The following is a 27,701-nucleotide window of genomic DNA, read 5'->3' on the forward strand; positions in this document are numbered from 1 at the left end:
CTTTGAAACTTGGTGTTTGTGGGTAATTTCTGAACAAGATTTTAGATTTATCTCCGAAGTCGTGTATACTGCCTTTAATTGATGCCATTATGTTTTTGGTATTATATACACAATGCTAGAAAATGATAGCTGCAAATTTTCTACATATTTATGGATATTTTATAATACTATGCGGGTTAAGACCTCGTTTTATAGATTTCTGTTGAGTAAATGATTTTGTATATGACAAAATTTATATAGTCTTTATCATGCCATATTTAATTCCTTTTTTAACCACTATACTAGTAAATCATTTAATGCCTTGATCTTTCTGTCAGTTGCATACCATTCATACATTGTATTTCGAAGCACCATTTTCCATATTGTAATATTTCATGTTCAGTTAAACAGCAGGAATGAAAATGGGTAGGTCAAGATTTCTCGAATATCCATTTCAGATTTATATAACTCAGATCATGTTCATCTCTCTACCTTCAAAATTTAAACTTGAATTTTTAATTACTTCTAAATTGAATTCAAACGAAAAATTTCAGACACAATTTAAGTAAATCAAAATAAATGTACATTCATTTGTTATATTTGCTCGGATTGTTATTTGCTGTTCCTGATTATTTTAAAGTATCGGTTATTTCCATGTTTAAAAAACATGCATAGAAAAAAATATATATCCCTGGGTTCAACTTTTCTAAATTTCCTGTGTTGGAGTTACCTCCCGTTTCAGAGCGCTGATTATGTCAATATATGAAAAGGGGGTGTGCCCCACAAGGAATTCCGGCCTCGATTTCGATTAGCGCAGCAGACGCATTGGCTATTTGCTTATTCTCGCTACAGCAAGATGGCAGAAGCAACAGACTCTACATGTAAGTAGGCAATTTTCTAATGCATTACAAAATTTTATTGTTACGAAAATGATTTAACTGATGAATGAGCGACGTAGAAAAATTAGTGATTTAATGAACTACACCTTAATTGAAAAGAAGGTAAGATTTTTTCCCTTTTTTATGTACTTTTTTTCAGCACGCAGTTTAAATTATCCTAATTGGGATTTTTAATATATCCGTTTGAAAGAAGCCACGATTTAACGAGCCGAGATTTTAAAATATTTCAAAGCAATGCGGAAACAATCTGCTAAGCTCTTTATGGAATATTTTTAAAAACTCATTTCCCGGAGCGGAAATTTTTAATTCTTGAAAGATGGAAAGATATGTGATTTGGTTGAGATATGAATATTTTGTTGTCGAGATATCATTGTTGAACGAAACTAGAACATCCTCATTCGTGAAGGTCTTCCCATGGAATGAAAACTATAATAAAATGACGACTCCTCTTATTGATTTTTATGAGAGAAAAAAAAAATTGTCAGCAAGCAAACGACATAAGCGCCATATACCAGTTTGAGCAAAAATACAAGAAAAACACGCCCATGTCGTGGTTCGCTTTTCTCTGCCGTCCTGTTGCAGACGGCATCTAATTTTGTCGTCTGCATCCTTGGGGTGCGATGCAGGTTTTTGATTATCCCTACAGTCAGTGATATGTGGATTATAATGCATTCATGTTAAGTGATTACATAACATGCGTGATGAGTAGCAAGGCCAAATGCGCATGTTTAATGCACTGTGAAAAAAATCATGTAATATGGATTTGTAACGGGACAGTTAAAGCATATTGAGACATATAAATCATGCTTGTATTGGGTGAAATCGGACTTTAATCTGTGCATTTTGACATTGGTGCGAATAATTTGACAGAAAAACTCTTGGGGCTGTTGATATTACAAATCGTTACACTAATCCCGCATAATACTATCACCTTAATTCAATTTGCTTCGCATTCAGTCTCACTTGTACAGTTATATACCAATGTAATATATGTTTACCCCCGGGCCTAGTCACTTCTTAGTGAGAAATACCACATATACTACTATACGCGCACACGGCTAAGTGGACAAATTACTCGACTTGTTTATATATGTATGTGACATACAGCAAATTGTCTATGTGCCCCCGAAGTAGCCCTCAACGCGATGAAAAGTTCAGAATTCACGGGAATTAGATAAATATTTAGAATTCCATTCAACTACGAACCACATGATGCGTTTATATAAACTTCAAGAAAACCCCCATAACGAAAGACATGTGTAAAAAGTTAACTTGCTGTATCACTTTCGCGTCCCCCTTTCTTTATCTGCCTTATAGATATGGCATCTTTCGGGGGGCGCTAGATGGAAGACTCCGGAGGAAAAACATTGCTGAAAGTAATGACAGACAAAATTATATAACTGCGCACATACTTATATATTGAGTGCTTGGTAAAAATATTTAAAAAAAAAAAACGCTTCCTAGCAGAACTGAAGAGAGACTAAAGTACCACTCATAATCACAAGTGGTGGCCGATACACTTCAAAAAGAAACGAAGAAAATCTTTCTCTACAATAATTACAACCCCCTTATTCTTTTCCCCCCTAACTTTTAGTTGTATATTTTTTGAAAAGCTCATTTGCGCAACGCGCACCGACTCAATAGCACAGGGTGATATTTTTCCGCATTTTAATTAAGCGTCTAAAAATCACATTTATATTAACTCCTCCGCATTTCGGGCTCTAACCAAATTCACATGCAAAGCGCATTTTGTACTCTTACAAATGGTATTATAATGCTGAAATTTGAGCATATGGATTAATACACCCAGTTCTTGGAAACGTCCGCACCCAAAAACTTTAAAAAAAAACTGTCCATTTTGGATAAATTATAATTGGGTTAAACGATTGATTTTCAGTTGAATTCTTTCACTGCCCTTCCGCCTTTCATCTTTCGCATTGAAACAGAATTTTAATGAGTAATTAAAGCGATTAGCAATCCTATGCTTGGATGCTCCAATCCATTAAAGCGTGTTCGATATTGGAAGAACAATATATCTATTGATATAATTTTCAGAGCCCCTCTATCGTGCCTTCGTCAATTTCTTCAGAAATATGTTAGAATTTGAAATCTCAGGCTAATCGATATGAAGCGAGATTCACAGAGCGAATGACTCACAGATTTGTTTTTTTACGAAAAATAAAAAAAAGATCTTTTACGAAATGACTAAATGATATTTTACTCATCAACAGTCATTGGTATAGTTATAAAGTTCGAACAAATCGTTAACGATTTTAGTTTTCTGTAAATCAATTAATATTTACAGGCATTTGCAAAAGAAAATCAAGTGATTCAGACGCCGTGACTCACGCCTCGCTGAGCGGATGAATCGACAGTTATCGTATTTTTCGATAAGCACTGTAGTGATTATTGTTTGTGTATGTATGGAGCATTTTCTTATTTTTTTTCATGTATTTTAGGATAGGCCGATACTTAACACAGGGGGCTCATATCGCAATCATTCCGCTAATTGAAACATTCAGCAAGTGCCTGGGGCTTCCAGGTTTTTCATCCCTGGAAAAGACCCCCCTTCAACCGTAAATGATAACCCTTTTCCACCAGGGAGAAAACCCCTGCGTGTAAATGATGTAACGTTTCAATCAAAATGTCGACCCCCACTAATCTGATCCTCCAAACCAGACACAGTTTTGTATAAATATTTATAATTTCCATGACATCCTCAACATTGCATCGCTGGCGTGTGTTATTTTTCACTGAAGGTAAAGCAATCTAATGATACACAACCCGATTTAAACAGTGGCGCATTCCTCTTAATTCGTAAAATATTATGTATTTATTTGTTCTGCTCTTTTAAATCATTCTTACACGTTTAATTTCTCTTCAAGGCCACAAGGCCAGGTTCAACGAGTCTGGCTCGTCATTTGTCAGTTAATTACCCACGGCTGTTTACAACACTTGATCGTGTTTATTTTAGAAATTGATGACAAAGAGACTGTGTAATGAATTTGATGATGTTAGAGAGAAAGAGAGAGAGAAAGAGAGAGAGAATAGGCCTGATCCCGGATCTGAGTGTAAAAAAATAGCTGCAAGTTTATGAATTATTTCAATAAACATTTTTTCACAGAGTAACCCCTTGTGGAGAGAGAGAGAGAGAGAGAGAGAGAGAGAGAGAGAGAGAATAGGCCTTATCCCGGACCTGAGTGTAAAAAATAGCTGCAAGTTTGTGAATTATTTCAATAAACATTTTTTCACACCGTGAGTAAGCCCTTGTGGAGAGAGAGAGAGAGTTAGAGAGAGAGAGATTTTAGAATGCACAAGCATATTACACACAGTAGATAAAAATCCCAAAAACTATTATAGTGACACATCGGTTGGAAGTAATGACCCCTCTTAAGGTGACTCACTGGCCATCTTTCAGCTTGGTGGTCTTTGCCCCTTCTCAAGTTATGTGGGTGGTTCGATTGCCTAGGTGTGACTGTACAATTATTTTTCGAGGTTGGGTGGTTAAAACAATGGATTTGTGTCTGAAGGTTATGAATCACGCCAATCAATTTAGACAAAAGATGTATGTCAAAACTACAACCTATTTGCACTTAGACTTTCTGGAGAGTCGTAAATTCCTCCATTTCTAGTGGCACTTTGTGTCTGTGTTACATAAAAGAAATGCACGAACATTTTGGTTTTTTATTTAATTCGTAGAAGTTCTTCTCGAAATAAATGTTTTTCTTAATTCTTGTCGACCTGCATCTTGAAGGGAACTAGTCCGTGAAATATGTGTCAAGGTCATGAGTATTTTTTAAAATTATTTAATCATTTAATATTTTATTATAATATATTATTATTTATAGTCCGTGAAATATGTGTCAAGGTCATGAGTATTTTTTAAAATTATTTAATCATTTAATATTTTATTATAATATATTATCATTTATATTATATTGGTAAGGTAATTTTATTAAATTGTAAATTAAAATCAGGTGTTTGCAACTAAAATTGTAATTCAAGAAGTGCTCACGCAATTAACCTAAAATAGTTAGGATATCCTTTGTACAACGAAAATTAACCCCTTTTTCAAAATTTATAGATCCGCATTCTGGACGTTTAATGTCCCTTTGATCTATAAATTTGACAGAGCTAAGACAGCCGTAAAATGAATGGGGGCGTCTGGTTGGACCACTATCAGTGTTTACAGTAGCCTGTCAAACCGGCGGGGCATGGCTGGGAGGGGGTGCACGCTTATCGCACGATAAAGCTAATGTTTTAATCATTTCTGTCAGTCATCAGCCCCCGAACTTTCTCTTTTAAAGAGATGAGGATAAGGGGAGGGAGAGATAAGGCGATGATTGATAAGATATATTCTACCTATTCTCTCTCTCTCTCTCTCTCTCTCTCGAGTGATAAAAGGATGGGTGACATATTCCCTCTCAGCATCATCGACAAACCCCCCTACGAATCCGCCTAATTTTGCCAGGTCTGGTCGTGTGTGAAAGCTTTGACATTCTTTGTTCTGGAGGACCCGCTAGAGGAGGGTTAATGATCTGATAATTTACTCCAGTACGGCACAGATGGAGTCTGTGTCGATGAAGAGCGAAACATCTGTAGTACAGTAATGTTTTGATAAGGACGGGTAATGCTACGAATAAGATGTCAAAACTAGTTTCCACGAAGAGACTGAGAAATGGGGTTTTCTCACGTGATTTATGGGAGAATTTGGGGGTCGTTAATGGAAGCTTTTTACTGATAATTTTTAAGTGCTGCTTTTTACTGTATCGATTGTGTATATACTTAAAGATACCAAGTTACTGTGTACTAAAAGACATAATTTATGTAAATTTCATGTGAAATTTTGTAGGAAAAATATGAATAAAGAGTGTTAACAAAAAAAAAAAAACCAAATAAATGTCCCAAAGGCTGAAAAGGAAGTACAATTTAGATATTAATTGGAATTTTCTTGAAAAATGTTTCTTTTCATTTATCTGCATGGATGTTTTAAGCCTAATTTGTTTCGGAAAATGAATGGATAAAGATACTACTGGTCTCTCTGTGCTCGCCTCTTTAAACCGATCTAACAACATAATTGAATGTCAAATAACCATTTCACTAATAAATCCAATTATTCTCAGAATCAACACAATCTAATGAACATTCCATGTTGTAGGATTGTAAGAATATCGCATGTGTTTGCAATACATATCACTGAAGTACTAAACGGTTATGTTGTCGAATGTCTCGCATTGATGGAATAGTCCTGTCAGATGTCAAAGGGAAGGAAAACATGAATCCGCAAGACAAAATAAACCCCCTGTCATACTGGAGGTCGTTATGATTTTTGGTTCTATCGAACATGGTTCCTGGTTTTTATCAGAATGTGATTCCGACCAGACGCCTCAATCATCAGCATCTGATGCATGTCCGACATGTTTTGGTGCTTTTCTGATAGAGGCCGCTTAAGGGCATGCGCACTTTTAGGTTCCTTTCAAACTGCACGCAAAACTTTTAAAAACTGCTATTTCATTTCTTTTAAATGCAATACTAGTAACTGCACTTAGATGACTTATTTCCGCATGTATATGTCCGATGTGCCACAATTGCATACTAGTATTATTTAATGAAAACGGAAGTAATTCAGTTTAAAAGATTGTTCATTCTGTTTGTTTAATGTCCTTTTGCGTATTATAATATTACAAAATGATATCTACATGGACGACCAAATCATTTCCATTTGCACACGCATTAATAAACAACCACGGATAAGAAACAAAAAATGTAGAATCAAAGAAAGTTTAGATACTGAAGGTTTGATAAGGCCTTGACTTGCTTCTTTTTCTCCGAATGGAAAAGCAACATTTTTTTATTTAATATAACATCTGCTGGACCGCTAAACGCCACAGTATTTGTTCAGGTCACCAATACATAATCCGACGATGGCTACCTGTCAAATTCCCTATTACTTCTGTCCTATCTGCCAATGTGACGCGTTCTCAAACCAGATATAATGCATTACCGCTCACCATGACCTGCGGGCGACGCACGACCAAATCCAACGCGCCCGCTGATAAATAGTGGATTCTTTCAGGGTGAGCCCCCACATCAGTGATAATAAGTTAAATATTTGTGGTCATTTTGCATTTGTTAGAATACTTGTTACATGTTTTTTGACGAGGTTGTTTTTCCCGTTTGTTGTCTGCATGAGTCCAATATGGATATCCAGAATGTTTTGACCCATCCATTTTGTCTGATTTGGTACAGTTTTCTTTATCAGTCTGTAAAGATTGTACCGTACTGTTCATTTACCAACTCATTACAGTAATGATTACTGTAATGCTTGTATTTGGGTGACCGGGTGAACGAACTTTAAGATGAGGCATCTTTACTTGGGATCAGCTCTATGTATGTCATTATACTGGGTATATGGCGTCTTAATAGTAAATATCTGGCATTTCTTTCAGTGTTACGTGTTTTCAGTTCATATTCTATGAGAGTGTGACCAATTATGTTAATTACTATAACTTTGATCTCATTTCCGCAAACTAAAACAGACAGCGGTCTACCAGCACACACTGCACGTGTTTCTCATTTCCAGATGTAGCATTTTGTTGTTTGAATTGTTGTCAAGCTATCAAATGGAAAGCTTTACAGCTATTTATTGATTTCTGAAATCGAGAAGACTAAGATTTAATTATTTTTTCGTTTTACGGAACAAAAGTTGTGACCCACTCTACTTTTTTTGTTCACAGAGCAATAGACAATGCTTTGTCTAGAAAGCCGATGAGGAGACAACATCTCAACAATTTGTTTTAATTTTATCAACTCTATTTTAATCTGGCACTTTGAACCTCAATACTTTACAAGCATACAAGGATTACAGTGAAAGTTCATGCAGTACTATTTTCATCGCGGAACTTCATCAAATGTTGATTTCTCCAAATACATAATAATCAAAACAGAAAATATCTTTGACAATTTTAAATTTCTTTGCATATTCACGTAAGATCTCCCAGAAAAAGTACATTGACACTTTAAAAAAAAAAAAGAGCATATTTCCAGAAATGTATAGAACCGAACCAAAACGTGTCAATTGAATAGTTAATAGCTAATTTTTCCATGAGAAACGGAAATCAAACTAAAAACCTTTGAAATAGACCAAACTCAGATACGAAATCTCTGTATTACGTGTTATTTTTGAGAAATAGTTGATAAAACAGTAACAAATAGCTAAATCAGCAGATATATTAACATTTTATGACCAGCAGTTCATAGAATGACAAGCATATGAGGGTGGACTATTTTTATCGCTACAAAACCCACATATTGATTGAATACAAAAACGTATGTCAAAAACAGAGAGAAGAAAATTAATTTTCATTCTGGGTTTTGCTCTTTAGATGTTATCGATGAAAAAATGTTGGTTTTCGTCAATGCTACGTAAAATGCTTATAGTTATGCAAATTACCCTGCATTACTGATACATAGAATAGGAAATTTTTGACTCCCCGTAGACCCACAGACCTCCGAGGTAATGCTAGCCCGAAACCAGAATTCTAAAATCCATTTATTGTATCTTTGGAGGAATATTAACCGACACGCTATATCGTATTTTTACAGCTCTTTCACAAGTGGTTTTGCTTTAAGCTTACTGTGTAGTTCTGCTTATTGCCTGTACGAATGTTATGTGCTCTTTTTGCACAAGTTTAAAAAGAAGCACATAGCAGTCATACATTTTAATATACTCCATGTTTAAAGCAAGAAGTCATTAACCAAGAAACTACCATGCTAACTATTTAGTCAGCTTTATCAAAACCCAGGGAAAATGCCTTGACCCCCCTCCTCCAGGATTTTATTTTTAATTTCTTCATCGTAAATTCTTTACGCTTCTGAATGTATATCTACTTGGCCATCTGATGTCCTATGGCTGTTCTTCCAATTTCAATCTTAGGATTCGAGTTACGGTAAGGATGAATGAAACAAGATAGAAAATGTCATTTTTAAACCCCGCTCGAGTATAAATTTTTACACTTAAAATAACTGCTGTTTACTAGAGCATGGTGGGTAAATAATTGACCGTAGAAAGGACAATTAAACTAGATTTGACAAATCCTGATGGCAGAAGAGAGAGACGGTTCTACTTCATCTCAAATTACTCTACTCCGATAGGTAGGGATGAAGTATATACATTATGTTTACCTTTCCCGTATGTGATGACACGAGGAAGCATGTCAAACTATGTATATTCTATGAAAAGTTTGGACCAGACCGAAATGGCAAAACAATCAAGACTGTGAGGTCAAGAAAAAATAGATGTCGTGTTTTTCACTTGGGGGGGGGGGGGATTTCCTATCGATTGATTTATAACTAAAAACGAGATAAAGAGATGTTCCGAGTCATAAATAGGACAGAAGGCATCAAAGAGAAAACTGTGGTTTATCTGGTACGTTTTGAATTCCAGAAATGCTTTGAAAAGAATGTGCTGTAAACATTTTATAAAAATTGCAGACCGATATATAAATGCGCAAGACACTTATATTGCAGTATCGAATGCCTGTGGTTGAGATATATGTGTAATTTCCACATTAATGCCGCGTGGTTATTCTTTATTTACACGCAGATAAGTAATATCCATAAAATTGTCCACTAGCACAGACTCTCTTTGTAACACTTGATAAAAAATACACACGCAGTCAAAGGGGGTTTTGTGTGATCCAACTGGAGTTCGAGAGAGTATATAAGTAACGGGTTTTGTTGGAATGTTAAGATTTTGTGAATCTGCTGAATATGTTTTTTTTTTCATTTTGTATCAGAAGTTGTCATATAAATTGTGGAAATAAAAGAAAATCGATCTTTCGGGATGGAAATGCATTTTCGCGTGTTTCTGTCAAAGGCTGAGGGTGTTCGTACATCGTAGCAGGCGAAACAAAGACGGGACAAGAAAACACTATTACATGAATATTTTATGATATTAATGTACTTTATCGCTTGTTTCATCAACAGCCATATTGCAAAGAAGACGGTCGGATAAGCGATTGGGGGCAAATTTACTCCCCATTGTTGCATCTTTCCGATAAGGGTCGGCGACCCTAAGTGAAGTCATGGATGTACAAGGTTCCCTTTATCTATATAAATATACATCTCCTCATGATAACACCCCTGGGTATTAGAGAAGAGTGTTTAACCATCTGTATGTATTGATTTCCGTAAACATTAATCGAGACAAAGGGTTCTCCCGGGAATTTGACCAGACAAGGTCCATATTGTAATTTCACGTAATGGTCGGCGCCATTGACGGTCTGTTGACCTTTCAACTCGTCTTTATAAATCCCCTTATTAGTCAGTTTATTGTAGTCTATTTACGTCGCTGTTGCTGAAAATAATCCCAGGTCAGAGTACATTCACTACGGCAATTATCATTGAGGGGATTATAGCGGACTAATCTAGTTATAATCACCTAGCTAGTGTCGTTCGCAGTCATTAATTGTTGATTCACAATCACATACCACGTTGGATATAAGTTGCAGCATTGCACAAATTGATAATTACTGACTATAAATATACATGTACATCTTAGCAAAATTTTTATTGAGACGTAGAAAAAGGACGTGTGCATGCTTATTTGAATATACTGATACATAAAGTATTTCTTGTTCAAACCTCAGCAGTAGCTGAATAAAGGAAACATCATCTGAAATACTTTTCAATGTAATAAAGCTGCTTGTAGACAGTCATGGATTATTGTCGCAATACCATGTCGGAGCACTATCGTTTATTTGCATCAATTTGTTCTCGTCTAACTCCACCTATCAGCTGGGAACACCTTAGATGACCTCACATAAACCAATGTTTATTGGCGGAGAGCACGTTGACCCTTACGCCTCAAACACGCCAAGGAGAGCATAAAACGACCACATTAAGACTTCAGTGCCCATCAGATAAAACAAATAAAACCGTAAGAAATAACAAAGCTCACACTTAAAGAGATTTTTTTGTATACATTACTTTCCTCCACCCAGTTCTATTAAGTAGAGGCATAATGCAAACGAGTTTTGAAATGAGTTATGTCAATGGAGAATCAACAAGTCGATTTCCTGTCTCGACAACAAACTGTATTGTTTATTATAAGTAGCTATTCAAGATAGCTATTTTTTGTACCTATTACGCCTGAGGATGCTATATAACCTATTTCTGCTATGGTTCTCACACTTAGAAAAACAATTCTTGACAATTCTTCATGCCATCTGTACAGAATCTCTTTGTTATATTTTGGTTCCCAAGCCATCATCTTGTATAATGACAAAAACAAAAGAAGAAGCACATTATCAGCACTTAGTGCACAATGATCCGAGTGCGAGTGCTGTAACTATTGCTGTTGTATTGTGGATTCCCACGAAGTGTAATCGAGTACGACTCAAGTTGTCACCATTTGCTGCAAATCACGTACACCGCAAATATATGACCCACGTACCGTCCAAAGCAGCCGTGAACGATGATAATGGCATAGGGAAATGACAATTCAGTTTTAGCTGTTAGATAGGACTGGGTGGTACTCAAACACCTATACGATATTTTGTTTTCATGAGCGACCAATTGTGATTGTTCTGCAGAAATATATTGCTCGTAAATTGAAAAGTGGAATGTTTGTTAGACTAATAGGTGATACGTAGTACAACTTTTACTCCATGGGCAGGGATGCCTAGTATTTTGTAATCTGTAGACATCTGTCATCATCATGTAAACATTATACCTAAATGTTACAAGGCCAAGAGGAAATTCCAGACATGTTTTTACAAACTTAATTAAGATTCCTTCTGATTGTTGAGGTCATTTTACGAAATAGCGGGGCATATTAATTATTCGTCGCCCGTTTAGACTATACATATAGGAGGAATTAATACTTATAGCTGAAATTTCAGTTTCTAAGAGGCAAAAAAATGTTTTGACGCATGCTTTGCTGGAGATCCATGAAAACACTTAACCAGTTGCCCTAAGGAACAAATACCATTGTTTCTGGTTTGCTTTTTTGCACCCTTTGCAATTAAACTTCTATAAACATTCCAAAGTAGGCAGTTGTTTTTTTTAACGAACGTCAGTTTATACTCAATGATGTTTCAACTTCCCTTTCCTGTTAAATGTCTTAAGCGAGAAAAAAGACAAAAAAGTTGAAGTGCGAGAGATTGTTTATCTTTCACGAAATAACCTCGTATTATAGAATGAAACAACTGTGAATGCCAACAACAGGAATATTTTTTTTTTGATAATAACAAAATTTTAGATATATGGTTACATTTTGCTCGGTTAATCTATCTTTTGAGGACGTAGCATTTCTATTTAGCAACATGCACATTCTCTGTGTTCTTCGAGACATGACAAGATAGAGAAACTAGTCAGGAATTTAACAACAGCATTTATGTAAATAGAATTTTCCTTTTTGTAAGTGAAAAACATAGATGCACAAGAAACAGCATACACTGGTGTAAACACAAAGGGAAAAATGCAGGTGCATGTCTTAAGTCGATTGGGATCATAAAAAATCCCTTTATTTCACTTCAGGATATCTACAGGTGTGAAAAAACACTTGTTGCTTGATTCACGGTAAAAATGTCATAGATTTAGACGTGGAACAGACGTGGCATGCTCTAATGAAAGTCGATAGAAAAAAAATCAGACAGTAGCCTCGGTGATGCGATAAAACGTATCCCCAATGAATAAAATTTGCTGTGAAATTACTGTGCAATTCCAGAACTGCAGCGATATTTAGGAATATTGATTTCTTCAGGAAGCTATTTAATGGTCTAACCGAACAGAATGCATTCCAGCAAAGTTCTAATGGCAGAGGACCGCTGCTGTGTCCCAAATACTTCACGTCAAAACTTGAGGAGTCCATGTTTAGCACCATTTCCGGTCCTTCATCTGTTGACGTAACAGAATGAGACCTTATGGGATATTTCGCTCTTTTTGAGATAAAAATAAACAAGCTGTCTTGTTTCTGATATCGTTTACATCAATTCCGATATTTTTATCAGACAGTATAATTTTTTTTTTTGTCGAAGTAAAGTATGTCAAGAGTGAAATATGATATGAAACATGATCTCGTGGATTGCGGGGGGACAAAGAATATTTAAACCCTCTTCAAAACTGCAAGGGTAACAATCGAAAGTTATGCTTGTGGTAGAAGTGAAGAATACTTGACTAACTTAAATATCACTATGGCATACAAAATGTCAAAATTTTATGATTGAGGATGCAATTATAAAATAGTAATTTGTTTCCTGGGAACGTTGAGCGGCCTACGAATAGCGTTCACACCAAGATCTTGTGACAAAGTCCCTGTAACAACTTTACGAAATAACTCTCTCTCTCTCTCTCTGAAGGAAACAAAATACCAAAATACCTGGAATGGGAGAGATTATTGAAGTTTATTGTTTCCTGATTGCAAGACACAATCTTAAATCATAAAGTAGCCGAAGCCATTTAGTCTAGCTATTTCGGTGATTCTAGAGCAAATATTATAAATAAGTATTGATTAAAGCAATGATCTCTTGCTATAAGACTGTTAAGCCAAATAGTATTATAGCACAAGAGAAAACCATATTTCTTTATTACAGACAAAGACTATTTTCCGACTCTATCACCAGCCCGGAAAGCAAATCCTTAAGTTCGGTTCATGGTATCAATAAATCCTATGCAAAGATTACGACATTCAGAGACATAGTTTTAGCCTGGTCGATCGATTTATTCTGAATTTTCTAGAAGAACTGGTCTCTTGCAGGACAGAAAATTACAGTACATCGTTATCACAAAATGAATTGTCTAGTCGTCTTTTCAATCAAATTACGCTGTAGTATTGAGAATCCGTTCTTTCTTGGTTTTTCTACAGGTATTTAGTGTGCCAGTGTTATTTTTTCACAAACACCGTACATTTTTCCCCCCTCAGTACATGTAATCGCCATCTTAATAACTTTTTGAAACAAAGGAAAAAACAATATCCGATTCACCAATATCAATCTCTTAATGAAAGTTGAAGTATTTTAAGTGTGAGTTGTATTTGACCTTAAGATATCTCCGGTTCCCTTGTGGTCACCCAATTGTCGCAGCAGTTTTCAAATTGTATCACTTTAATTAGAAGTTTTCATTTTAAGTGTATACAGACTACAGTAATTGATTAGAAATGCATGTTAAGCGTCGTATGGTTTTTTATAATGTGTCTCCGATTGTTCAATGCCTACAACATAATTTAGTTTGATGATTCATAGAGTATATTGCCGAGTTGCCGATGACTGAGGTTTGCAGATCAAAAACAGCGCTGCAAGAAAACCTGCAAAATCTATACTGCAGCGAAGCAGCGCTCAAGAGACGACATAGAATTGGAAAAAATAAAGTTTTCGTTTTATGTTGGCGTTACACAACTCTGCTTCGTCTGATGACTCTTGCAAAAGCGTTTTGGGGAACCGATGCAATCGTTATTAATTCATTATATTAACCTACTAAATACTGCATCAAAGGTTATAAATATTACTCTCGCCGCCCCTTAAGACAATCAAGGATAGGGGGTTGGTATGGGTTCGTTATTCTTAAACCAAATGTACCGAGGTATTAATTTGAAAGAATCCGCAAGGAATGTGGAGTCCTGACATAGTTATATACAGTTACATCGACTGCGTACGAATTTTATGTTCATCGTTGTATGTTTTCCCGGTTTGAAAACTTGCACGTGGATGTAAGATAAAATTTTATACACCGACACTATCAATTCAGTACAGATAAGTAAGAAACTTAAGATGGTGAGATTCCATGCGAGGGGATTTAAAGAAAAAAAACGTAAAATTTCAAATGTGCAAATTTATATACATGTATATACTGAATAGTACTCAGTTTGATCAAATTGAAGAATACGTATAACTCACCTGTGTAAAATGAATGGATTCGCGACTAAGTCTGTGATAAAATGAATAAAAATTGATATATCACAACGAAATTAACAACGGTATTATAAAAGAGAAAAATGGTGATGATAGAACAAATGAAAATCACTCTTTAAACATATAGTTAATAAGATTCATACAATACAGCTTTTCTACTGGAGCACCCATTTTAAAACCATTGATCCGCCCCTGATTAATTTTGTTAATGTTTGCTTTACTATTTTTGTTTCCAGTGGTGCTGGTAACAGGAGCGGGGGGATTCATCGCTACCCACATCGTCAAACAACTCCAGGAGGAGGGGTACCGCGTTAGGGGTACACTCAGGAGTCTGGAAGACGAGGAGAGGATCAAAAAGCTGAAGGAGCTTTGTCCAGACGCCAAGCACGAATTAGAGCTGGTAGAGGCGGATCTAACCAAACCGGAGTCCTGGGAGCCGTATGTATTTTTTTTTTCAAGCTTCAGTCAAATATGAGTCGATCAAAGGAAGATATAAAGTACGGCTTTAACTATACTAGTAACACTCCTCCAAAAATGAGTTCAAACCATTGTTAGATATTTTGATATTTATACTTGAAATGCTTATATTTGTTTTTACCGTTATCTTACACCTTGTTTTTATGTCTTCCGTACCAGCTTATTAAAAACTTTTCTGTAAGGCCTCAAAAAGATTCACGCGGGTCCCATGAACACTGAAAGTTTGAATTATAGGGTTGCAAAAGATGTTAAACATGTCTCGTATTTTCTGTTTACAGGGCTGAAAAATGTTAAATATGGCACGTATGTTCTGTTTATAGGACTGTAAAGGATGTTAAGTATGTCACGTGTTTTCTGTTTACAGGGCTGTAAAAGATGTTTAGTATGTCATGTATTTTCTGTATACAGGGCTGTAAAAGATGTTAAATATGTTATACACGTCGCCAGTCCCTTCCCTGCCCAGTCCCCCAAGGAAGAAAGTGAGCTCATTCAGCCAGCCGTGGAAGGCACACAGGCTGTACTCAAGGCATGCGTGGCCGCCAAATCAGTCAAGCGTGTCGTCCTGACCAGTTCATGTGCTGCTGTTGGATGTGAGTTTTAACTTAAATTTCATTTCCATTTGTAGCTTTTTAATGCAAATTGGTTGGAAACAGAAGTATAAGCTTCTTTTTGAAGTATGCAAATATATCTTCGCTACATTTTTTTCTCTCCGAATATTTTAGCGGTCGTAGGAAAAAAGGACAAAAAGTACAATTTTTTTCAAGGAGAATTTTAATATTCTATTGAAAACAATCGAGAAAATGATAAAGTAAACGTATATAATCAAAGCTGTACATGTGTATATTTGTCATTGTGGTTTTTTTTTTTTAAAACAAAACCTTCAACAAAGTGGACGGTGCGCGCGGTTCACATACCTATTGACTGAAAAGTTTAAAGTAAGGCGTTTTAGATGGCGTTTGAAGCTCTCATTTTGTCACCAATCATCACCAAAGTCAATGAAAGCCATAGATTATGCAAACCCTAATTAGTTTTACATTCAACAAACAACTGCAAGGTGCATTAAGGCCAGGAAATACAATGTAGCGTTGCAATGAGTACATACCCGCGAGGGAAAAAAAGTGCAACTGGAAGTAGAAGAAAAAATAATGGCTTGTTTGCAAGTATCATTCGATCAACCCAAAGACACTAGGAAGGACACTGCTCTTCAGCGTTATATTTCATTTAATTTCGTAGTTTTTAATGGTTAAGTTATAGTAGTGCATTGGATAATATCGCTACCAAGGAGAAAAGTCTAACATCCAACTTGATATTGAGTAAAATACGCTAAATCAGAGGTTGGTATGACGCAAGTTGACAGTTCGTCGGAACAAATCGATAGTCCCTTTCTAGACGATGACAAACACTACCGGAGTACATTTAAGTGGAAGGTTCGAGCCATTTATCCTTTGTCCTCAGGTTATAAGCTCATACACAAACACACGAAGTGCAGCAACTAGCACTTGGCCATAAATTCCCCACACCAGATTCTAATATTCACAGAATGGAGAACTTTATTGATATACGGTATTTTTCGAAATATGTTCAAACTAACAAGATTTAGTAATTTATTTTTTCTAAAACAACACGTTTAGTCATGTAAGAGAAATGAAATTAAATAATGTATTGAAATAGGCTGTGTTTACTGAATTTTTTGCTGATTCGGATCAAAGACTTTAATGTCCTGCTTCAACTTACACTAGTAGGGCAAGCAGAACAATTCTTTTTCTATTACACAAGGGACATTCATCAATACATCAATATTGTTATTTCAGGGGGCCCTGGCGCCGACACAAGTAAAACGTTCACAGAAGAGGACTGGATGGAACCAGAGAAGCTGAACGCCTACGGCAAAAGTAAGACGCTAGCCGAGAAAGCCGCCTGGGATTACGTCAAAGAACTTCCGGGTATGTCACGTGACTAGAGCAGACGACAGCTAGATATCGTTCCTCTATATAATACTGTAGTATTGTTTAAAGAATTAACAGGATTTAGATATGCATATTTAACGGCATTGCTTTACTTTGCATTTGCCAATTAAAAACTAACCAGACATCATGAAGAAAAAACACTCACACACAAACTTTCATATAACATATTTTACTCAAATTAAAGAAATATAACTATTTCCAAAGTCAAAAGAAATGTCAAGGACATGTTTCCATATGAACCACCTGTCTTTTTACAATTATTTGTACAACCAGGAGTGCAACAGCAAAGTACATTACAAAAAAAAAAAAAAAACAAGGGGGTTTTCTCACACTTTAAGGCGACATACAAATCCTACACAATAATCCGCACATACACATTATCATCTATTCTATCGTTTTTATCTCGGTTTGTGCTGTTAGGTATTTGGTGCAGTGTTAAGTTTTTTAGATGACTGAGAAGGCATTTTGCCAGAATATCTCTGCCTTTACCTACAATGTATATAAACATTTATTAAATAGAGAGTAACCAAGCGTCGTTTATTGTAAGAAATGAACATAACTGTTGTTTCATTCGGATATGCACGCCCGAGGTTAATATAACATCAAGAAAAACAACACCGCAAGACAGGTGGGCAAAAAATGTAAAATATCAAACATATAGCAACCTTGTGGGGGAGGGGGGGGGGGAAGAAAACAAAAATACATTAATCAAATTCTTAACAGTTAATAGATAATGAATGTAAAATTTGTGTACATTTTTGACAAATAATTAAATTTACACAAAAGGAAAGAATCATTATTTTAATAATTTAAGAGGCCACTTCACTTTTGTACTTTTATAACTTCTCCTCTGTTTTTACTCTCTGCAAAAAATTATTTTTTGAAGATTTCCGCTTTAAACATTAGTAAATAGACAACGCACAATCCTATTCCGATTGGCTAAGCGATGCTTGTTTGTTAGCTATATGCATGTTGCGTAACAAGCAGCGATGGTGAATTATTTGTTTACGTTGTTCGAACATGCACCCATGCAATCGACCTTCTTCCCCAGCATGATAGATCGTTGTTTTTATGTTTTTTTCATTTTATCTTCTCAGATGAAGACAAGATCGAGTTGGCTGTCATCAACCCTGGATATGTGATGGGGCCCGTCATTAATGGGTCAATGTCTACTAGTTCTGAGGTAAGTGGGTCAAGCAAACAAAAACAATGCATAAAAAAAATCTGGACCAGATATATATATCATTTTACCCAGCCTGGGTGTGTGTGAAAGCGACATTCCTTGCATATCTAGGTCATAATTTTCGACAGGAAATGGAACATCTGTGTAAATTATTTTATCTTTATAGTAAAATTATTTAAATGTCACATAAAAATTACATTCTATACAACAGAGGTTCTAAAAACAAACTCGTGAATATTTTCTTTACCGTTTTTTATTTCATCTGTAACTTACAAAAATGTTAACGAAAACCATTTGTGATAATGCTGAGCAATTGTACAGAAAAAAGTAATTTTGCATTTTACAACTAAAAAATCTGTACGCGTTGTCTTTTTATTATTATTATTAAACTGAATCGGTGTAAAAAAGCAAGAAAACATTTCATTAAAAAAAATCATAAAAAATACCACAACAATTGCAATATCTTGAGAATTTTTTAACAGGTGGTGAAGCGTATTTTAGAGCGAGAAAAGCCGTTCGTTGCCAAGCTCAACTTTCCTGTAGTTGACGTTCGTGATGTCGCCGCTGCGCATGTCAAGGCTATGACGTTAGATGAAGCTGCTGGTAAGTTGCAATGCGCATGTCACATATATATGACGTCAGATAAAGAGAATGAAATGGCTAGTATAACATAAGGCCATTCCAAGTTTTTTCTATGTTTAGCGTCCGCGTGCGCTTTGGTTTTGACACTCCATATCAGAAAAAAAACACACAAAATCAAGAGTTCTGAAATTGATTTTTCTTGTCGAAATCTGAGAATTGTCAAATTTCTCTAAATATTTGTCTACAATATGTCAAATTAGGGATATTTTAAGCATTTAATACATTGATTTTGCTGAAGAATAGATCTTCCTACAAGATAAATAAATTAATGAAATCAAATACCTTGAATGACGTCATTTTTATGACTACTCAGTCTGTGTTTTATTTTTTGTCTCGTGCGTTTTTAGCGAATAGGTAGGTAGGTTTTTGAAAAATGGGTGGACGCTAAACAGAGAAAAAACTTGGAATGCCCTAATGAAGAAGAAAAAAATAAAATGTGTGCAAGTTACTCATTTCATTAGAAACTTGTTAGAAAATAAAACTGAGACATGAGAAGATACTCAGGATAGCTGGCGGAAACCTTACTTTTATTAACTAGAGAGACAAAAAAGTGTTCTAACTATTTAAATGTTTCTTGTTTGCCAGCCAGCATTAGGAGCTATGATGATATTTTCTGTTATGCTGGTAATTTTAATCGTCATGCAGACAATAAAGATAAACCATATTGTGTAGGGGCCGGTTGGGGGCCTTGTTAATGATTTTCAACCGGTTACATATATAAATACTGCTTATCAAACACAGTTGACATTTATTTGACATTTTATGGTTCAGATAAGTACAGAGGCTTCTAATTAATTAATGAATTATATTCAATCAATATTTCTTTTTTTTTCAGGCAAAAGACACCTTGTAGTAAACTCAAACGTTTGGATGAAAGAAATGGCGCTAATTCTATCAAAAGAATTCAAACATCAAGGTATCTAGATTAAGCTAGTATTGATTAAAAAAAACCGAAGGTTTTATGTGCATTATACATATAAGTGACAATTTGACTAACATAACAATGTCTAGTAGATATAATGCGTGGTGTGCAACCTAATTTTTCTCAAAGGTAGCTATTTTTGTGTACAAATTTATCAACTCACGAGTTTTAAATGTTTCCTTTTTGTATTTTGTAATTTAAGAAGCAGGAAGGTTGTTTTGATGGATTTTATATACATGCATGCATTCTAATTCGTGACTGTACATAAAGATATGAAGCCCTTTAGAAAACCGAAGGAGCTAATTTAACAGAAATGAGGCACAAAGCTTATCACTACCAACATATATTCTAAAACTAAACTTTCCTCGTTTTTCAATCTTTCAGCAATGTTGTGATTCATATTTTTGTGCAAAAAATTGACATGGATAAATATATAATGTCTGTTAAAATTGGCATTCATGAGTATAAAAAGACGCAGGATCGCCCACGTAACGAGAATGCAATATTTCTCTAATTTATCGGGGCTTTAAAAATACCAACGTCAGGGGGAAAAAAAACTCTTTGATGAATTAATATGATTGGAATCAATGATAACGACACTCATAGTGGAGGCATTGAAGAAAATCAACACTCATGAAATGGCCCAATTTTTTGCTTGAATATTTATTTCATTTTATGGAAATTTTATGATTTGATAATTTTTATTATCCCATCTTTACGCCTTTATACAGTGAATATAGCTGATAAAATAGCGTATTCACGGTTTCGATGTCACAAAGGTTTTTTGCGTGAATTTGATCAAGTCAAATATTGTCGATTTACATGTACATGTAGAAAACAGTGTAGAACATGTGATATAACGGATTTTCTATGGTTTGTGGTTGGAGATGATTTTTCTTATCCAACTCATTGTGTGTTTTATCCACTTGTCAAGGCTCAGGAATAAAAACATATAACTCGCCGGATGAAAAAAAAATCATATCCAACCACAAACCATGGGAGATCCTAGATATACATGTATCATCCTGGAATAGCTAAATTAACGACTGTCTGTATTATTTATTATTATGTCATGAATGGAAGTCAAATGACACTGAAGATCTAAATATATTTTTAATAATTTGAAAAAAAAATGTATTCTTTGGGGAAAAAATTCCCATGAAGCATAAAGTGATTTGAACATATATGAATTTGATACATTCTATTTTGAATTTTTTAGTAACTGTCGTTCGTTTTCATAAATGAAAGTTCTGTTTGAAATAAAAATTAGAAAGAAGTTCAACAAGTAGGTCACGTCTGTAAAATGCACAAAATGTAAATTGAGCAAAAATATTCCGCATTGGGTTGTGTTTACTTTTGGATCTAATATCTTTTGTATAACCGGACGAATGAAAATAAAGGATTTTATTTGAAAAAAAGAACAATCAGGGAAGTTATTTATTATACATTTATTTAAATGATACTTGACAGGTGTAAGATTAGGGGAAAAAAATAGGGATGACTTAAATGATACTGATATAAGTTTTAAAGTTTGTAGCCTATTGCATATAACAACAAATTCTTGGGTCTTCCCTTCACATCAATGTATCCATGTATGTGTCTCGTCTCAACCTGCGAAAAACTATATATCAATTAAAACTCATCATATTTGGGTGTGATTAAGGCAAAAAAAAAAAAAAAAAAAAAAAATCTACTACCTAAGTTCAGTGATTTGTAATGCTACATAATTACCCATTCCCCTTGAAGAAAACTTGACAACGGGGTACAAATGATAATAATTTATTTTAATTATCTTTCAAGACCGCTGAAAATAGTATTAATAGTATTCCAATTTGAAGTGTCTCGTTTTTACTTATTTCGATTAGTAATGTTAAGGATAACCGGCTAATACGAAATGATAGGGTCTGCAATGAACAACAACTAAATTATGTTATAGTAAAGAAAAAAAAATCTTTCGTCTTCGAGAATTGACAGGAAATGGAGGCACTTTCATGACCAAAGAGAGATAACTTGTTTAAAAGTATTAACTTTTTTCAGGATACAATGTACCTACAACAAACTGCCCTAATGCCATCCTCCATATGTGCAGCTGGTTCGACAAGACCATTAAAATGATAATGCCGGACGTCGGAAAAGTCTTCAAATTTGATACCACAAGGGTAACGTTTCATTCATAAATGTAAAATTAATTTCTTTAAGAATTTTTTTTAAAATTCACTTATTCTGAAGGTAAAACCTTCGGAATAAGTGAATTTTAAAAAGTTAACACAAACACACAAGTTTAAATATGTACGATGACACCGACTGTATTAAAAGTGAAAAGGATAATGAACTTTAAATGATTTTATCCAGATGAAGGATGTCCTTCAAATTACCCCGACTGAGCTCAAGGACACATTGATTGACATGGCCTACAGTTTAATTGACGCGGGTCTGGTCAAGAAAACGAAGAAATTCAAGGGCCCCGGCAGTGGGGAGCCCGAGGGGGGAGAGGAGGGGGAGAAAAAGGAAGAAGGCCAGGAAAATGAAGGCGAGGAAAAACCTAAAGAGAACGGCGATGTCAAAGATGAAGACAAAAATGAAGACGATCTGAAAAAGGTAAAACTGCAATGAAATAAAATATTGTGGAATAATTACTTACTAGTTTAGCTCATGAATAAGGATCTTACATTATTTTCTTTAAACCTCAATATATATACGGAGATTAAAAAAAATCACAAGCAAAGAGAGATAACTCGTATAACGAAATATTGTAGGAAGGAAAGGAGGAAGAGAAGTCTGAAAAAATAGAGGACGTTAAAGATGAGAAGAAGGAAGGGGATGAGGAAAAGAAAGAGGAAACCAAGACAGAGGAAAAGAAGGAGGAAAAATCAGAATCTAAACCAGAGGAAACCGCAAAATAGACGTGAATCACTGATAGATTTATATTTACAATTGACACCTAACATGAAACATATTGCCATGACATATTTTTTATAAAAATTCCACATGATTTGGAAATGTTGTGAGGAACGGATATCGACCTGGCGGGGATTATTTTTTAATATAGATGGAGTAAGAAAAAAAATTGTGACACAAAGTGTGGGAGACTATGGACAAGGCCTAGTCATGGGTTAAAAAATATGAATGATGTTTTTTTTTCTTTCACGTGACACTGACTCAAAATCTCGAAGGACCAATTTATGATGAAAAAGAATATATATGTTTATAAAAAAAAATTAAAACTTTGGAGGGAATTTCAGATATCAAACCAAGTGCTATGAAAATGAGGGGCTTTTTTCCCTTTCATAATTCATTACTTAGCCATAAATATCATAAAAAAATATTCACTTCATTTTTTCAATGAAATCCTGTTTTTGTCACACCAAACTGTACATTTTATGACAGAAGTGCAATATTAAATTGTGTAAAAAAAACAAATAGGGTATTGCTACTGTCAAGTCTGGATTAACAAGTTTAACAATATAACTTGACACTGTTAAACCAGGTTTGACTGTAAAGATGTACCGCCATATAGTGTCACGAAAAGAAAGAATCAAGCTTATCAAAATACTCATTTATTTCATGAATTTAGAGCTTTTTATATTGTTTCCAGTTTTTCAATTTAAGCAAATTACATGCAGTTCATGGAAACATTCACCTATTGTTGGCTTGGAACTTAGTTTTTGTACAAAAAGTCATTAGTTATAACCAGTTTATGCCTTCATTTACGCCACTTTTTCGCTCAGACTCCATTATAAATGGATGAAGTGTTGTTTCGTATTGTGATGAGCTAAACCATACATTGGCTGCCTTGAAGTTATTTTTTATCAAGAGTTTTGCTCTCCTTTTTTGATACTGATGAGTTTTAAAATTTTTTAATTCATGTTTGTAAATCTAATGCATCATTTTTTTTAACACCGGGAACCTGTTTTAATGAACTTTCGTTAATTATTCTCAATTTTGTAACACGTAAGGCGTCAATGATACATCTAGAAGCTGAGAAAAACAGATTTTTTTTTGATACTTAGTGTATATCCAGGTTAAAAAAAATGATATAGATAAAATTAAAATAAGAACTCGTGTGAAATTTATGTGAAACATTTCTAAATTTAGGGCAATCGAACGTCTCTTTTGAGATTCGTATATTCCACTTGAAATTGTGTTAGTGAAATTGTGTGAACAATGCAAAGGTTGTACCTACATTTCTGTTCTGTTCTGTATAATTTATATGTATCCTAAAATAGATTCATCTTTGTACTCTCGAGAATCGTATAGTCAAAAATAAAGGAATTTAGATTGTTTTTAAATCTTTTTTTTTTATTTCATTTTTTTTTGTTTTACACATTAATTAGTATGTAGAACTGTATGATATCGTATTGTAGATAAATGATGGAAATATTTGCAGATTAAAATGCCAAAGTGTTGTAATAAAACCAGTATGTTAAGCGCTTACATATATATATAAAAAAAGTAATGTGAACATTTGTATAAATTTTAGCTGGACATGTTCAATGTGTAAACAAGTTCTATAAATATATTTTATATGCCACATAGTTGCACTGCGTTTATAGTGTCATGGTAACTTTATAGCTCATTAATACCCCTAACTAGTCCTAGTATGTTTGCCATATAAATTCATTTATTTATTAATTGTTTTATAATTTGTCATGCATGCATTATGAGATTAGTTTATAAATGTTTGAGGGAACCTTTTACTCTCGGACATTTTGTGTATACTAGTATCTCATTTATTTTTTACAATTGCATATTCAGTATTACATTTCGTATTTGTAATTTGTAATCACATTGTAACATTCCGCAATTTTTTTATGAAAATTTACGGAATGCTGTATGTGAACTTACTAAAGCATGGAGTCTTCGTTCAACCAATTCAATTTTTAGCTATTTTTGTAACAATTTTTGGGGTGAACTTGTGTATACATTATATACTTGCAATGGTATGTACAGTTCACCATTTAAAAATTTTGTTTTGTCTTGTGCTAATAATTTTTAACTGCAGTAACATTGGAAAGCATTTGGAGTGAAACCTAATCTCTCTTAATCCACTGGCATATAAAACAAGCTTTAATTCTTCAGTCAAACTTATTTTAGTCATTTAATTTGCATCTTGTCAAAAGTCTGCTGGAGATCAAATGACTTGTATCCAAAATAAGATAATGACTAAATTTACACATGTTGATTTCACTCTCTTTTCCGGAAATTTTAAAGTATCCAATGCCATTTAGAACAACAAAAATCTAGTAAATTGAAAAAAATCTCTATAGGTACTATTTAGGTTGTCATGGAAACGGTTGTGATCTCCAGTAGCGCCTACGTCATCAATGTATTGTAAGCTCAATTCTATAAATGTGCATTACTTGTACCAATAAACAAGTCTATGTCTGTATCAAGCCTGTGTTATTTCTGTATGAAAGATTAAACCCGCACCAACTAATAATACTGTCAAATATTAGTTTACTAACCCGAGAGCGTGATGGGAGCGAGAATTGAAATAAAACCTAAGGCATCTTTAAAATAAAAAAAAAGCCTTGTGTTGCCTTGATACAGATAATTGGAAGCATGTAGCACTATTTTCTTGGAAAAAAAACTGCCTTAGTAATTAGGTAAAGGGGTTACTTTGGGGAAAAGTTGTCATGTTGTGAGGGGGAGACTGAAGGGGTGCAACTGAAGCTTGTGTAGTATGCAGTGAATTTCTGTTAGAATTAATTGATGGATTAAATTACGATTTATCATGAAATACGATGGGTAATTTCTACTAAAGCACAGGTATACTGGGTGCAGTATACGACTTCGAATATAATATGCAGCTTGATGATAGTGACCATTGAATTGCAGTTGTTGTTCATCCTTCAAGTGTGCTTCTAACTCCATGCAGGAATATGTCCTAAAATCCAGTATATAGTAGAGGGAGTACTTCTCTCTGCAAGGTACTCTTTCCATGTCAGATTGTTAAAAGTTTGCAAGTGGAACTAGCATGTATAACAAAACACTAATTTCGCAATTTTTTTGCAAATGAAATAAAAAGGTAAAATCGGAAAATGATTTTGCTCAGAATATTGTAGAATTTTATATCAAAATATTTATTGCCAAGCAGGGCTATATCTTCAATATATTGAAGAATATTTGTATTATGTTTTCCCCAAAACTAAAATGATACGAAATCTTAACTATGTTAGTTGTACACACAGGCTGGTGTGACCGGTCGACAGGGGATGCTCACTCCTTCATATTTCTGATGTTTTTGGAGGTCCGTGTTTGCTCTGCTCTCTCTGTTTGTATGACTTTGAGCTCGAATACTGTTCGTTATCTCCATATTTCATTCTAATAGGAAAGCGTTTCATTTGAATATGAAAAGCCTCATACAAGAACCTCATACTTATATGTAGTATAGTGCGGTGTTTTTCTGAAAGATTAGTAGAAACATTGCTAATTTTTTTTGTACTTAATGTACATTTTATCATCTGATCGAAAAAACCGTCCAAGGACAGATGTTAACTGGCAAAATAACTCAATACATGTAATTATAATTGTTATACTTTATTTCCATGGTTACCACAACTTTGAAAAGATAATATTTTGTCCATTATTTCCAGTACTTTAGTGTGTGCCATAAAACATTGTTGGCAGAATAACTCTTGGTCAAATATGGCTGCTATAATTCAATTTAGGGAGAAGGTCAACTTCTCCTTTATGGAAACTTGTACATTCATTTTTACAATCATATGTTTTCTATTTTGTTTCCTATCTTGGATTGATTGTCCTAACTGTATTGATAATCAAGGATGCCATAGTTTAAGTAGTAGTTAATAACACCATCTCCTCCTACAAAGCTGGTAGGTCAGCATATAGCTCAAGATTGTAGTTCTTCGTAGCGGCTATATTGCCACATGATTCAAAAATATAAAGGCATGGTCGCTTGCAAACAGAAAGTCTTCCAAAATATAGGCATCATTTATGTTGGTTTTGGAATCTTAAAAGAATTATTCAAATGAAGAATCCGTCATGTGTACAGCGGTTCAGCATTGTTTGAGGAGGATGAAGAAAACAAGATGGCAAACATTGTTCTACAGAGTGTGAAGACTCAGTCCTGCTTCACGTCACGGTAAACGGTAAATGGTGGCATCAAGTCCTCTGTTTCTACTATACAGACTGTCTTGCCATTAAAAAAATACTTCTCTCCTTTTTAATGAATTACATATATTTAACATATTGTTTTTTCTCTATATTCAAAATTGCAAGAAAGTTTAATTTAATTCATACGAGGACAAATATGGAAAATATTCCTGTGCAAAGTAAATATATGAAGTGATATCTACAATGTCTATAGCTAAGTACGTACAACACTTAAAATAGCTCCTGGCTATAAGACACAAGTATACACGTCGCTCGGTTTGTGCGATACTGCAATGTTTTAATTAATATATGTGTAAAAAATATTCATTTTTGCCTCATTAGTCGAAAAACAACTTGTTAATTATTTATTTATTTTGCTTAAAACACTATTAATGGGGAAAAATACAACTACAATATTTAAAGATGTGATGTTATTAAGTATAAACAATCCAGAAAGCTATCGACTGGGAGTTGTGGCGTGCTCCTGTACATGGAGGTCAGAGTTGGTGGTCGATTTGAGGGTGGGGGTCCTGATCTCATACGAGCTATGTCGATCGGGCGTCCGCACTAAGCATGGCATCATACGGTCACCTCGGGGGAGCCAAG

General features: G+C 34.5%; 1 protein-coding gene across 1 annotated transcript; it reads left to right on the forward strand.

The window, feature by feature from the left end:
- Positions 1-725: 725 nt before the first annotated feature.
- LOC133180267 (uncharacterized) lies at positions 726-25,372 on the forward strand. The gene is made up of 10 exons (XM_061314808.1): positions 726-860; positions 15,025-15,226; positions 15,674-15,855; positions 17,077-17,208; positions 18,330-18,415; positions 18,898-19,018; positions 19,893-19,973; positions 22,017-22,138; positions 22,332-22,577; positions 22,736-25,372. The coding sequence occupies exons 1-10, from the start codon at positions 836-838 to the stop codon at positions 22,880-22,882; spliced, it is 1,344 nt and encodes a 447-aa protein (XP_061170792.1). The 5' UTR covers positions 726-835; the 3' UTR covers positions 22,883-25,372.
- The last annotated feature ends 2,329 nt before the right edge of the window (positions 25,373-27,701 follow it).

This window comes from Saccostrea echinata, unplaced genomic scaffold, assembly GCF_033153115.1.
Source record: "Saccostrea echinata isolate AGI-Se365-2 ecotype Australia unplaced genomic scaffold, CSIRO_AGI_Sech_v1 ptg000006l, whole genome shotgun sequence".
Lineage (NCBI taxonomy): Eukaryota > Metazoa > Mollusca > Bivalvia > Ostreida > Ostreidae > Saccostrea > Saccostrea echinata.

What these genes read in the sequence shown, in the direction of transcription:
- LOC133180267 (XM_061314808.1), top strand. Translation starts at nt 836, where the DNA reads ATGGCAGAAGCAACAGACTCTACAT. An exon ending in AGAAGCAACAGACTCTACAT is followed by an intron (nt 861 to 15,024) that starts GTAAGTAGGCAA and finishes TTTTGTTTCCAG; the next exon opens with TGGTGCTGGTAACAGGAGCG. An exon ending in TTACGTCAAAGAACTTCCGG is followed by an intron (nt 17,209 to 18,329) that starts GTATGTCACGTG and finishes TTATCTTCTCAG; the next exon opens with ATGAAGACAAGATCGAGTTG.